Source organism: Gekko japonicus, unplaced genomic scaffold (genome assembly GCF_001447785.1).
Source record: "Gekko japonicus isolate JY-2015 unplaced genomic scaffold, Gekko_japonicus_V1.1 scaffold528, whole genome shotgun sequence".
NCBI lineage: Eukaryota > Metazoa > Chordata > Lepidosauria > Squamata > Gekkonidae > Gekko > Gekko japonicus.
This window is the reverse complement of record NW_015170290.1, coordinates 658,913-671,928: the sequence shown is the minus strand read 5'-3', so window position 1 is coordinate 671,928 and position 13,016 is coordinate 658,913. Positions and strand designations below refer to the sequence as shown.

The 13,016-nt window shown below is 41.6% G+C and overlaps 1 protein-coding gene across 1 annotated transcript in view; it reads right to left on the bottom strand.

The window, feature by feature from the left end:
* The window catches only part of LOC107116036 (protocadherin-15-like), a 456,694-nt gene that overhangs the window by 240,977 nt on the left and 202,701 nt on the right, over nt 1-13,016 (bottom strand). The window contains exon 11 of the mRNA XM_015417887.1: nt 4,906-4,999. Within this exon, the coding sequence (XP_015273373.1) occupies nt 4,906-4,999 (94 nt within the window). The remainder of the gene's footprint in view (nt 1-4,905; nt 5,000-13,016) is intronic.

The following is a 13,016-nucleotide window of genomic DNA, read 5'->3' as shown; positions in this document are numbered from 1 at the left end:
CCAAGGAGCAGGCGTCTTTTAATTTCATGGCTGTTGTCACAGTCTGCGGTGATCTGGGATCCCAGGAACGTGAAGTCTGTCACTACTTCCACGACTTCCCCTTCTATTTGCCAAGGAGTGATGGGGCCAGATGCCATGGTCGTAGTTTTTTTGATGTTGAGCTTCAAACCCACTTTTGCGCTCTCCTCTTTTACTCTGAGCAAGAGGCTCTTTAGGTCCACTTTCTGCCATTAGAGTGGTATCGTCTGCATATCTGAGGTTGTTGATCTTTTCCCCAGCAATCTTAATTCCCACTTGTGATTCCTTTAATTTCCTACCTGTCCTTTATTAACAGCATTATCCAATGCAGGGCAGACTAGGCAGTAAGAATGAAGGCAACAACAGAGAGCTACTGCAAAGGATAATCTCCCAACTGCTCTCTTCTCAAACATTAGCACTGCTCATATGAATAGACTAGTTGTGTTTTTCAAAATTCAACCAGCACTCAAGCATTTGAGAACTGTTCTTCGTTTCAGACATCACCATAGTTTCCGTTGGCTTTCAAGATAACAGCCAACCTCTACATCTACTATTTTACCAACTTAATTAAGCTCCTTGACAACCAACTGCATGATTTTGTGTGGAAACAATATTTAAAATTTAAATTTTATAGCATTTACATTGCACATTACATTGCACATCTTTTAAGATCTTTTAAAATGTTTATATTGAAAAAAGAACAAATTTGGAGTCCAGTGGCAACTTTAAGACAAACAAAGGTTTATTCAAGGCAGCCTACCTGGATAATTTTTTCTGCAATTTTAATTCAGTATGTCCTTTTCTTAGGGTCAGTTAGAGAGCCAGTTTGGTGTAGTGGTTAAGTGTGTGGACTCCAATCTGGGAGAACCGGGTTTGATTCCCCACTCCTCCACTTGCACCTGCTGATGTGACCTTGGGTCAGTCACAAGCTCTGGCACAGCTGTTCCTGAAAGAGCAGTTTGTGTCAGAGTTCTCTCAGCCCCACCCACCTCACAGGGTGTCTGTTGTGGGGAGGGGAAGGGAAAGGAGTTTGTAAGCCGCTCTGAGACTCCAAGTGAAGGGTGGGGTATAAATCCAATCTCCTCCTCCTCCTCCTCCTCTTCTTATGCTTTAATTCCATTTTCCTGTCTTATAGTGCTCTCTTTTAGAACAGAATAGATCTCTGTCTCCCTTCACTACACTCTGCTCCCTATAATATACAACCTCTCTTCTCCATGACCCTGCACCACTATAGGACTGTATTCAATCTTCAAATTGCCCTCCCCTCCCCACCTCCCCCATTAAGAGGTCTCTGCAAACCTGCTTTGGGGCTCGGCACCCTACAATAGCTGGTATTCTGTGAGCATCAGCACAAGCCTTTCTGCATCTCTGTGTTACTTCGGCTTTCCTGTCTCCCCTCTCTGCAGGTCTTTCTGACCCTACAGTGCTCACTCCTTTCTTTGTGTATCATCACAGTTCTTTCTCTATCTCTGCCTTTCTTACCTTCTCAGCTCACTCACTCTTTTCCCCTTCCCAGAGGTATTTCTGTACTTTCCAATAATGGAGCAACTGAACGAGTCAAAGACTTTTGTAACAGATATCATGCTATTATAAACTCCTACTGAAATTCACAAAGAAAGTGGTCTTAGCTTTGATGTTAAGTCAATGTATTGATTTAAATGCAGTCTGAGACACAGATAACAGATTACATTGAAACTGAAGAGAAAAATTGTAGGCAAAGCTCAGAGGCAAAGTTTATACAAGTATAAACACAACTGTGAATAAACAGCACCAGTGTCTCCATATATTGGTAGCCATACACACATGTGCTCTTATCCAGCAGTCGGTTTCGGCATATAAACTGATGTGGGTATAAATACACATCTGGGTTCACACCTACATCTGCATCACAACGATCAAGCAGGCCACTGTGGTACAGTGGTTTGTGTGCTGGATTAGGATCAGGGAGACCTGATCCCCACTCTGTCACTGAAGCTCATTGGATAACCTTGGATCATTAACTCTTTCTCAGTGTGACTTAGTTCACAGGATTGTTGTGAGGATAAAAAGGATGAGGACAAAAGAACTTTCTAAGCTGCTTTGGGGAGAAAAGTGAGGTATTCATATCCCAACAAGGAAACAAATCAGGTACATTTTTTGGTATGGGTGGGGATTCCTGATGTTTGAACACCTGCCACTTTGGCTAACTTCCCTGTCCACATTGGTGATCAGGCAGCCAACTAGCTGACAGGTTGTTCAGCTGTTGTCAACCTGTTCACATATACCCAGAGGACCAGGCTACTTGCATAAGAGATCATCTGGGAATTGACTTCTGATCCCTTGATGGGGAAATTTTGCTCTGTACTCAGTGAAGCTTTTAGGGGGTAGAGCCCACTCCTTGCTGATCAGCTGGAAGTCAAGTTCTTCTTTGCTCCCATCCTGAAAATACTACTAATTCCCAGACTTGGTGAGATGCAGCCAATTTGTGTGCATGTGTGTGTAAAGGGTGACCCAAAGCCCAGCTGTTTTCTGTTGTCCCTACCCAAGCTGTCTGCTTGGGCAGCAGAAAAAAAAGGAGAAAGGGAAGCTTTTTCTCTTCTCCCATTTGTAATGGAGAGATCAAAACATGGTTGTTTGTTTTCTCTACCCAACATGGAGTGGAGGGAAGAGTTCCCATATGCAATGTAAGGATGTAGTTATGTTACCATGGAGTGGGTTGGATAAGAACGAACTCCCAGCTGATCCCTTGATCTGCTGTGAGTTGCCTTTTGATCAACAGGCAGTTGTAAAGTTGTTTGATAGTTATTCAAGTTTCTTTATGCAATCAAAACATATCTCTGATTGGCTCAAAGTCTGATTGTGAGTGTTGCACAAGGTAAGTTTGCCTGCCAAACAATGTAATTTGTGGCATCCCTAGGGGAGATGCACATTTCCTTCCACAGCTGCTAGCTGTCCCATGACCAGAGCTGGAACTGTGCCATTGTACCTTAAAAACAGCCTTCTCAGTCGTTGCCCATTCATATCCATGCCTCAGCTAGCAAATGGGACTGACAAGGTGTACATTAGAGGCCTAAAATGGTGGTTTCCCAGGGTTGGAAGATGACTTGTGTGATACATACTTTGATCTGGTACCTTGCTAATGGGAAGCTAAACTTTGTTTTACTTAGTTATTGGAGGTGGATGCTGAAAACAGAGTGTAGTGGTAATTAGAAACCAAGATGCAAATGTGACCTTTCCAGTGAAAAGGTGTAACCACGGTGACAGTTAACTAGCTAGTCAGAAGCAAGTGAAGCAGGAGTTCCTATTCCACAGCTTATTACAATCTTTCTGAGGCACCTATAAATGCATCTGGTAGTCATATATTATCATGTTACTTTTCTATTCACCAAACATTCTATTTTAATAGGTAATAAAGATAAGGGACATGGATAAATATACGGAAGTTTGCATATTGAGTCGATTTTTCTTCCTGTGCAAATAAGGTTTGTTAGAGGAAAAAACTCATTGTGAGCCAGTCAGGAAAGGCATGGAAAGGCTCTAAACAGAATAAACATGTATTATATACGTCCATCTTATGACTGATTCTCCTTTTTCTTTACAGAAGAATCAAGATGCAAAGTCTACAAAAACTTTGCAAAGCAGTATGAGATCTAGTTTAATCTTTATGGCTTTCTAAACAAAATATGTTTCCCACATTACTTTTGTAGTCTATAATCCCTCCTCTTGAGCATTCTTTCGTAGCAGAAAAATGTTACATCAGAATCATGTATGAGAAGAGGGCAGAACATTGGTGGAAGTGACTGAGTGGGTTTAGGTCCTCACTCTGCAGCATGAAGTCACCGAAGAACAGAACATTTCAGAAAGATCATCAAAAGCTTTAGTGAAAAGAATTTGCTATTAGTCATCCTGAGCTTTGTGCTTGTTCAGACATGCAATAGCAGCATTTGTAGCCCACTGTTCACAATTGCTTTAGTTCTGGTCATTTAATTTTAGCAGAATAAAAGCTACTCAAACCTGATATAATAAGCAACAGCTCACCAATATTTGAATTATTTTAGACCTCTTTACGGGGTCAGAAATGATAGCCCATGATTCAAAGAAGGGCCATAGGCAAGGAGCCATAGAACAAGCTAACAACAAATGGAAAGCAAAACATTGGGCAATAAAAGAAAAATTACTAAAAAATATTCAGAAAGATCATCTTCCTATAACTAGCAGAGTATTTTTATGGCCAGTGACAATAAACATACTGTGCCAACAAAGCAAAATCTCCTAAGATTCTAGGAAATAACCCAATTTATATGTTTTTCACTGCAAGCAGAAGGAAATCTTTCATATGATTTTCCTTGTGATCTGTCACTAAACATTTTTAAAAATGATTTCCCTGGTGTGTTTTTTTTAAAAAATTGAACAAACGTCACGTCTTGTCCTGTGAAGATTCTCAAAAGAGATTCAGTAAACAAAAGAAAACAACAACAAAAAAGGTTTTCCAGAGCAGAGAAGCATCTCAGGATATGGCTTCGCACAGTGGGAGTGAGAACTTTCAAAAATGATGTGTGAGATGCTAAGCAAGGAGCTGATCTCAATGAGCTGGAACAGTCATAAGATACATCCCGTGGGAAACCACTCACAGTGTGCCGTGTGAGTTCTGGCCGTAATAGAACAATGAGAGGTCAGGGAATGTGACACAAATCATTTCACTTGGAGCATATGTGCTGTACTTCCAAAGTAGTGCAGTGGAACCATCTGCACGAAACTTTTCTGACATAAAGGGGAATTGATGTAAGTTATAGAAGTATTATTGAAAGACTCAAATCAAATGTGAGATGGCTGCACTGCTCTTAGCTCCCTATTATTTTGGCCTCAAAAACCCCCAAACACGCTCTTACATTTTTGCAAAAAACTTACCCCATCTGGTCGGCCATCTGAGGCTGTAACAATCAAAATGTAGCGATCAGTGCTTTCTCTGTCTAAAGGCTTTCCTAAGGCTAGCAGCCCCGATCTAGCAATAAAACAAAAAATGTGTGTTACATCAAAACATAGCTACTAAAAATCAACAAAGTTATTTATGTCACTTATTATTATATGTAGAAATGAATATTTCTCTTTTAGCATGAGTCTTTTTGGTGCTTAAAATTTACTTCCAATCTTTCTTTGTCAATTGAGCAAACGTTTGTAAAAAAGTTACAGTTCTAATGCTTCATAGCTGCTTTACATATATGGATCATTTAGGAGACTTTTGTATCACAGGATCATGTGACAGGTGGTCCCAGCATGACTGAAGTCTGTCATTCACTTAAGCAGGAAATGAAGCTGCCTTAAACCAGACGAGATCACTGAATGCAGCTCCCTGAATGGAGTAGTTTCAATGGCTACAATAAACCAGGAGACTCAATGACTATAGAAAAAAATTAGAGATTCATATTTAAAGTTGCCATAATGTTTATAATATTCTGATAGTTATTGATAGCTACCCAAAGGCCTATCTAATTTGTTTTTATACATTTTTTGATAGATCCAGGTGGAGTGACAGCTCACATTTTCAGATATGTGACAGGGAAATCATACTGGAGATTCTTCTTGTGGGGATTACCAGGAGGGGAGGGGAGGGGAGGGGAGGGGAGGGAGAGAAGCTGAGGCCTAGTATGAATTCTGTCATGAATCTTTCAAGTGTACATTATTAATGTAAGGGGGGAGGAGCTGAAGTAGAAAGGTTAGGTGTGAATAAAGTCATAAATCAAGAAAATTGACAGTTACACATAATGGATGGTGAGAGAAGTAAATTCAAGCAGATTAGTGAAGTTATGAAGCAGGATAAAAAGTTTAAGTGAAAATTAACTGATATCGACACAAAGTTATAGTCTGCTAAACTGGCCAATTTAGAATGTAAGAATGTTAGAATGGCCAATTAAAATTTCTAATAAGTGGGTTCTGTAGAGCTATTAGCAATTGTAGTGAGTAAGGAAATCCAAGTCTCTGTTTAAGGCAGGATGGCATACAGTATTTAATTTCTTGATGAGTTCTAACTCAGCACTTTAATATTGTATACACTGTTTAAAGTTCTTTTTTGTAGAACAGTGACTACCAGGTATATAACAGTATTAATTGATTCTACTACATAAAGACCAATATATTTGCCCAATGTAGACAGCAGAAGGGCATTGTTGGCACATGATGGCATATATTAAATTGGATGATTTAAAGTGGGTGCGCCCAGGTTGATGTAGCCCATATTATTAGGTCTTGTGACAGTATTGCCCAAGTGTAGATGGGGCAAAAAATAGCATTTTGGTCTGCATGGTTTGTTCCTGGGCTTGTTTCTGAAGAAGTGAACTGTTTCTCATGAAAGCTCATATTGAGGTAAATATTGTTAGTCATTAAGATACCACTGAACTTTTGTTTTATTTTGCTAACATGGCTGCCTCTTTGCAACCATCTAGTTCAACCAGTAGGGAAGGGATAGAGGGTTCCTTTCCGTTCTCAGTCTACCATCATAACCATTCCTACAAATGCAACACTTTAGTTTTCCCCTCAGGGATGAATGACAAGCCATTGTCAAATATGGGGAACTAAGACACTCAGAGACACTGTTGGGATGGGGACAACACTTGCTTCTAGTGATTCTGGGATCAGCTGACTGGATCAACCTTTCACTGTATAAATTATGTTCACTTTTTTCCATGAAGCCCAGTGGTAGCTATTGAGAAGCATGCCAGCCCCTCTCTGCACAGCCCTGTAATGAATTCAGTTTCCTGGTCACATTAGAAGGTGATGGAATGTTAGCAACTGGCTTTATTGTGTAGATACAGTCATTATACCAAAAACACCTAAATGTTCAACCATAGACTTAAAACCTACTCATCCCAATATGCATTATTGCTGATTCACACATTATATAGTCCTTGTGTCCTCCTTGGGAACTTTCAGCAGATCTATTCTGGAAGTTCCCTGCTGGAAACTTAAGTTCCAGACATGGGTGAACCTGTTTCATATCACAACCTGCTCACAAGAAGAAAAGACTTAAGCCTTTGTCAGCTAGGTCTTTCTTAAGCCCTGGCTGCCATGGGAGTGGGGTGACTCTGGAATGTTTAGTTTCATTTCTGCTGTGTTGTCTGTGTTTCTATTATTGCTGTATGACCTTCAGTGCCTGGTGTAGTATTTCTCCTGGGAAAAGTAGCACGTTACTTTGGTGGGCTTCTACCTGATCCCTGATTGGCCCTGGGCCATCAGGGGGCCTCCTTGAATAATGTATATCCGCTTGCTGCATGTACTTTTCTTCAGTTCTAACATGAAATGGTTAAGATATCTGCATACTCTCAATGTCTCAATAAACTACTTTAATGAAAGTTGTTGGGAACTGATTGCTGCAGGAGTCTGACAGCCTTCATCCTGCACCATTTTCCTGACTTCCCAGGGCTCTGCTTTTTGACTTTTAGGTAAACATAACTGTACTGGTAGTTACATGTACATAAAAAACAAACAAAAAAAACCATGTACATCGCTCCCACAGGGCAAACAGAAGTGCCTAAGGGCCTTTTCAGTTTGGAAAAACAGCACAAGGGGTACATTTAAACCTTACCTTCCCAGATTCCATGGTCCTAATCTGGATTAGGCATGAGTGTGTCTAGGAATTAAATTCCCAGTGGTTAACTCCCAGTACATGTCTGGTCAAAAGTTTTTGAAGAGGCATATATGTGAATTGGCCCTTAGACCTAACATTTTTATATTGTGTCCAATATATTTAGGCATTATGTATACTTCAAGAGAATTTCCCCCCCACTCAAAAGTATATCATACACTGCTGGGAGGATCAAAAGAATCATGGAACAGACCTTTCTTGTCTTCCTATGTCACCTACAGCCCCCCTGCATGACCTTAACATTGATGTGGAATGCAGTATGGGTTGGAACTGAAGATCAAGGGGAAATCTGCAGTAACTGTGATCTCCCCATTGTGCAGGTAGGAGTGCCTTATTAAAGAGCTACTTTGCATCCAATCTGAGACTTCCCATCACTAAAGAATGACCACCATTGACAGAATATACACCACCCTATTGCATTTCATTAGATAAACTGTCCATCAAAAATTCATAAATAGAGTAACAGGAGTTGTGTTACCATAAAGCAAAGCAAAGTAAAAAGTTTTAGATTAAAACCCAAAAAAGAGGCATCCCAGCTTTTACTCTGCTGGAAATCTGGACAAGTACTTTGTATTCTGTTTGCAAGTTTTAGCTTTATTTTAATAGCACTAAGTACTAAGAATATCCCAAACAACTTCCTCAGAAAAAGAATTACAAGGCAACTGTGATTTCTTCATTAACTTCTGCTGATGTGGAAGCTTAGAATTGTCAATGCAGGGACATCTTTATTATACCACTGTGAGGAAACTGCACTTTCTTTACAGTTTCCCTTAGATTGGCTCTGTAAGTAATGTAAGAAGGGTACCTGTTTGCACAGAACAGGCACACTGGCAATCAGAATTCATGACCAAATGTTGAAGAGATGGGCTGACTACACACACTAAATGAAAGATTTCCTTTCCTTGTATGTTAAATAGTCAGCAATTGTATGGCTGACTAGCAGATATTTCCCTGTGGAGCTGAGTGCACTACGGCTTTCCTTATACCAATACATCAATTTTCACACTCAGACCTGTCTGCTGAAGTGATGGGAAGCTTTGGAATAAAGTGAGAGGCTGTAATTGGCTGTTCTAGATCCATTTGTGCAGAAAGACCTGCAACAGGCACCCATTTGTTTCTGAGCACAACTCAAAATGCTGATTCTTACCTTTAAGGCCCTAAGGGGCTTGGGATTGGCGTACATGGAGCCTTTACTCCTCTACTGTTCAGATAACCTGAGAGCTCCTTGACGAATAATGTTTTAGGCTGCTGAACATTGTTTTAATGTCTGCTTTATTATTCAGCATTAATAATGGTCACACTTATTGCTTTCATAATTTTATTGTTATATTGTCTTTTATATGGTAGAGCTAGAGCAGGTCTCAGGCGAGAGGACACACCAACTTCCTAAATAAACAATCTGACATAGGTGCATCATGCCAGGATTGGCCTTAGAGACAGAAGCTGGGTTCTTTTCACCTCCCCACAACATGACTAGGGATATTGTGAATTTCATGGAGAATGTGTTTTGCCAGCTGAACATACATTGTTTGCCTGACATGAATAGAGGTGAGCTTATCACGCAATGGTTCATCTCCCAATGAACGACTTGAATGGAAACGTCCTCCCAAACTTATTGCAGGTAGTTTAAAGAGAGAGGTCAAACACCAACATCAACTGAGATTCTCTGTCAGTTCTCTACCCCCACCACCCAGCTTCTCTCATTTCCAGCCAGGCTGAAACATAGGGAGAAGCTTGGGGTGGAGAGAACAGGAATGATCAGTGTATTCCCCCCTGCCCAAACTGTCAACTTTGGTTTCATTAGAAAAGCAACAGGCTGCTCTTGTTCTCTACAATCCATACAGCTTATCTCCTCCCAAACTGGTTCCTTCGGCTGCAAAGATTAGGTGTAGATTGCGCCTATTGTTTACAGCCCATTCAATCCATTTTAGGAAACCACTGATCTTTTTCTAGCCAAAACTGATGTCTTGTATGTATTTTAACTCTGTTTTTAATTGTTTTAATTATGTGTGCTTTTTTAGGGTGTGTGATTGTAATGGTTTTAAAATGTGATCTTATCATGTATGTTTTAAATTGTTTAAATTAAATGGTGGCCCATGTGAGATCAGAAAGCCATGATATAAACTTTGCAAACAAACCAACACATTAAAAATGGACTTACAGACTGGGCTACAAGAGAACATGTGCAATCTGTTCTATTCTCTGCAGTCCAAGATGAACACCCTGGGGCGGGTGGGGTGAAGAAGCTGTCTGTTTCTTCCACCCTCACCCAAACTGAGAACATGGGGGAATACTGTTCTCCCTACCCCATAAACCTTGGGCTGCATAGAAGCAGATTGCCCCTGTTCACATGCAATGCAAGCTGCTGGGTTGGAAGACAGGGATCTACTCCTATTCTCAGCCCAGACTCTCTGTTGCAGAGGTAGAAGTGGATTGCTTCTGTCCCCACTGCCAAAGCTGTGAATTTGGGTTGCAGAGGATAGGAGTAGATCACTGCTGTTTTCCTCAGCCGAGCTGTCAATTTCAGGCACAGAGAAACCAATGATCTTTCATTTCTCCCCACATGAGTCCTACTGCTTTGGCAAACAATTAGGGGTGAAAAGAAGAAAATGGGAATCAGCTGGGCTTCTGGTTTCCCCGGCCCATTTGATGCATCTCAATGTGGCTGGGACGCAGCAAATTTTCCAGACTGGGAGATCAGGAGAACCTAACTTCCAGCTAATCTCTGCATTCAGCTGAGAGAAAACTCCCAGTTCTGCCCTCTACAGTACTTTATTGGGTACACAGCAAAATTTATCCAGCAGGAGATCAGAAGCCAAATGCCAGATGATCCCTCATCGACTGGGAGTTGGCTTCTGGTGGCTGCAAGTAACATGAATAGATGTGAACAGAATGCAAACAGCCTGTTGATTAATCGGCTGTCTGATAGCCACTGGTGGAAACAATATGGGCTGAAGCAGCAGGTAATCAAACACCCCTACATGTGATGCTTTTTACCCACATGAAAGAAGCTACTGGAATGGAGTACCTGGTAAAATTCCACAATAAGGAGCATGATTATGTATAGTCTTTTATTTGTATGACTGGTAATCATTTTATATATACTAGACATTTTAGATGTATCTTAGATTTTTTTGGATTATTATATTTTATAAATATTTTAAGGTTTTTTTGACCAAACATATTTTCTGTGCTGGAATGAATCTCTTTGGCCTTTTATAAGAATGTATTCCTATGAATAATGGTCTTTGACCGCAAATCTACATTCATTCATATTGGAATGGAGGATATGGGAGATCAGCCCCTTTAAAGCTCATTTGCTCCCATTCAGCTTCTGAGATACCGCCAAGACTCCATGTACCTTTTTTCTAGTGGAAGATTGTCTCTTCAAGAAGCCATGCCAAATTGCAGAACACTGTACTATTGCTTGTTATTAATATAAACTAGAGGTGTGCATTTGGATATTTCTGTTTTAGTTTTTCAGTCCTAATTGTGATTTTACACTGTGGTCTTCTGCGTATTTTTAATCATTGCTAATTAAAAATTAAAATAAATAAAACAGTGCCCTGTTTCATGTCAGGTAAGAAGTATCTGAAACAAAGCAAGGCACTCATGAAATTTCAGGATTCTCAATACTTATCTCTCCAAATTGCAGGATTTGTTAGGATTATCAGCTGTTTATAATGGATGGTAGACCAAGTCCTGACTCTGGGTGTACCACTCATTACAATATTAAAAAAGAGCAGTAGATCTGGCACTCAGACTCTGGAGATCAGGTCTACCTCCGCTTTTTTCAATGGCCGGTATACCTGGAATCTGGACTTGATGGACCTGGTTCTGGATGGACATCAGGTCAAGCACCCATTATTCAGTGAGGAAGCCGGACGGTTAAAGGTCTACTTTTTTCTCCACATCACTGTGAAGCAAATTGAAGATGCTCAAGCCTGCTATTGTCATTTCATAGACAGCTTGGTATTTGTGGTTTTAATCACATCTACTTGAACCCACAGACAAAGGTTCCTCCAACAGCTGCTGAGATCCTTCAACTGAAGATGCCTGGGACTGTAGCTATCACATTCATATGTGCATCTAGATAAGAATCCAAATGCCATTGCTGTACTTTGATTATAGGGGGGGGGGGTGTATTTGGATATACATCCCTAATCTTTGGCCTGGTTTGTAATGTATATGTTGAGGTTCCCTTGACCTGACTTTGATTTTGACAGTCAGAAACCAGGAGCAAGGAACTTGTTTTCCAAAGGTCAAGAGCTTCTGTGAAGAAATGCATTTTGGGGGTAGAGGTCTAACCTGAATAAAACCTTAATCAGGAGGTTTTAAAAGTTTTTCTCTGTGGGCAGACAACAGGCAAGAAGGGGGAAGTCAATACAATAGCTTTCCCATCTCACTTCAGCTACCTCATAAGACATGCTAATAGCTTCAGCTAAAGACAATTGGATAGGCAAGTCCCCCCTGACCCCAAGCAGTGAACAGAGACTCCTCCAGGAATTAAGACTAGAAAGACTTCAGGAAGTAATTTCTGGAGACTTAAGGAAAAGTTCCCTTGATCTGGCCTGACTGGGTCAAGCAAGGAGTAAACTCTCTTTTGTGCTGAATCTATCAGAGCAGACAGAACTCTTAACTGAGGTCCGGAAGCAGTGGCCATTGCCATGTGCTGGCCTGGACAGCTGATCACTCTGTAGAGCGCTATACCATTCTAAGCTAAGGAGCCTGTCCTATATGTAACATCTGATAGGGCATGTGTTGTGTATGCTGACTGCCACCGGGGGCCAGCGGCCAGCCAGAGCTGCCAGAGCTTGACTCTGGAACAACAATAGGGACTATGCTCCTAGTCCCTCCACTGGGGGAGCCAATGGGATCCGTGGCGGGAGATTCAAACCCACCAATGGTGACCAGGGGTGTGTCCCCAGGGATGTATATAGTTGACCCCCGGGCCGTTTGTCCCCCATCTTGTTCTGTACCTAATAAAGCGTGCTATGCACTACGTCGTCGTCTGTCGTTTCTCCATGCGGCAACCCACTACACAATAGTGGCGACGAAGGTGGGATTCGGCCGCAACTGAGCCGGGCCGTCGCCGAGGGGACCAAGAGCACGCAGCGAGCCGCCAAGGCCGTTCCTCTTAAAGATCCGCTCCGACGCGCACAATGGCAACCACTCCAGGATTCGGGCCGCAGCCGCCCTTTGACATGACCCGTCCGCAAGACTGGCCAGCCTGGGTCCGGGGCGTCAAGTCAGCGCTTGCCTTCTGCGACATCACGGACGACGGCAAGAAACGAGGTTTCCTCCTGGCCTCCTGTGGCACCGCCGTCGTGTCCCTGGCCGAGAGGTTGCTGTCCCCAAAGGACCTCGACGCCTGCACGTT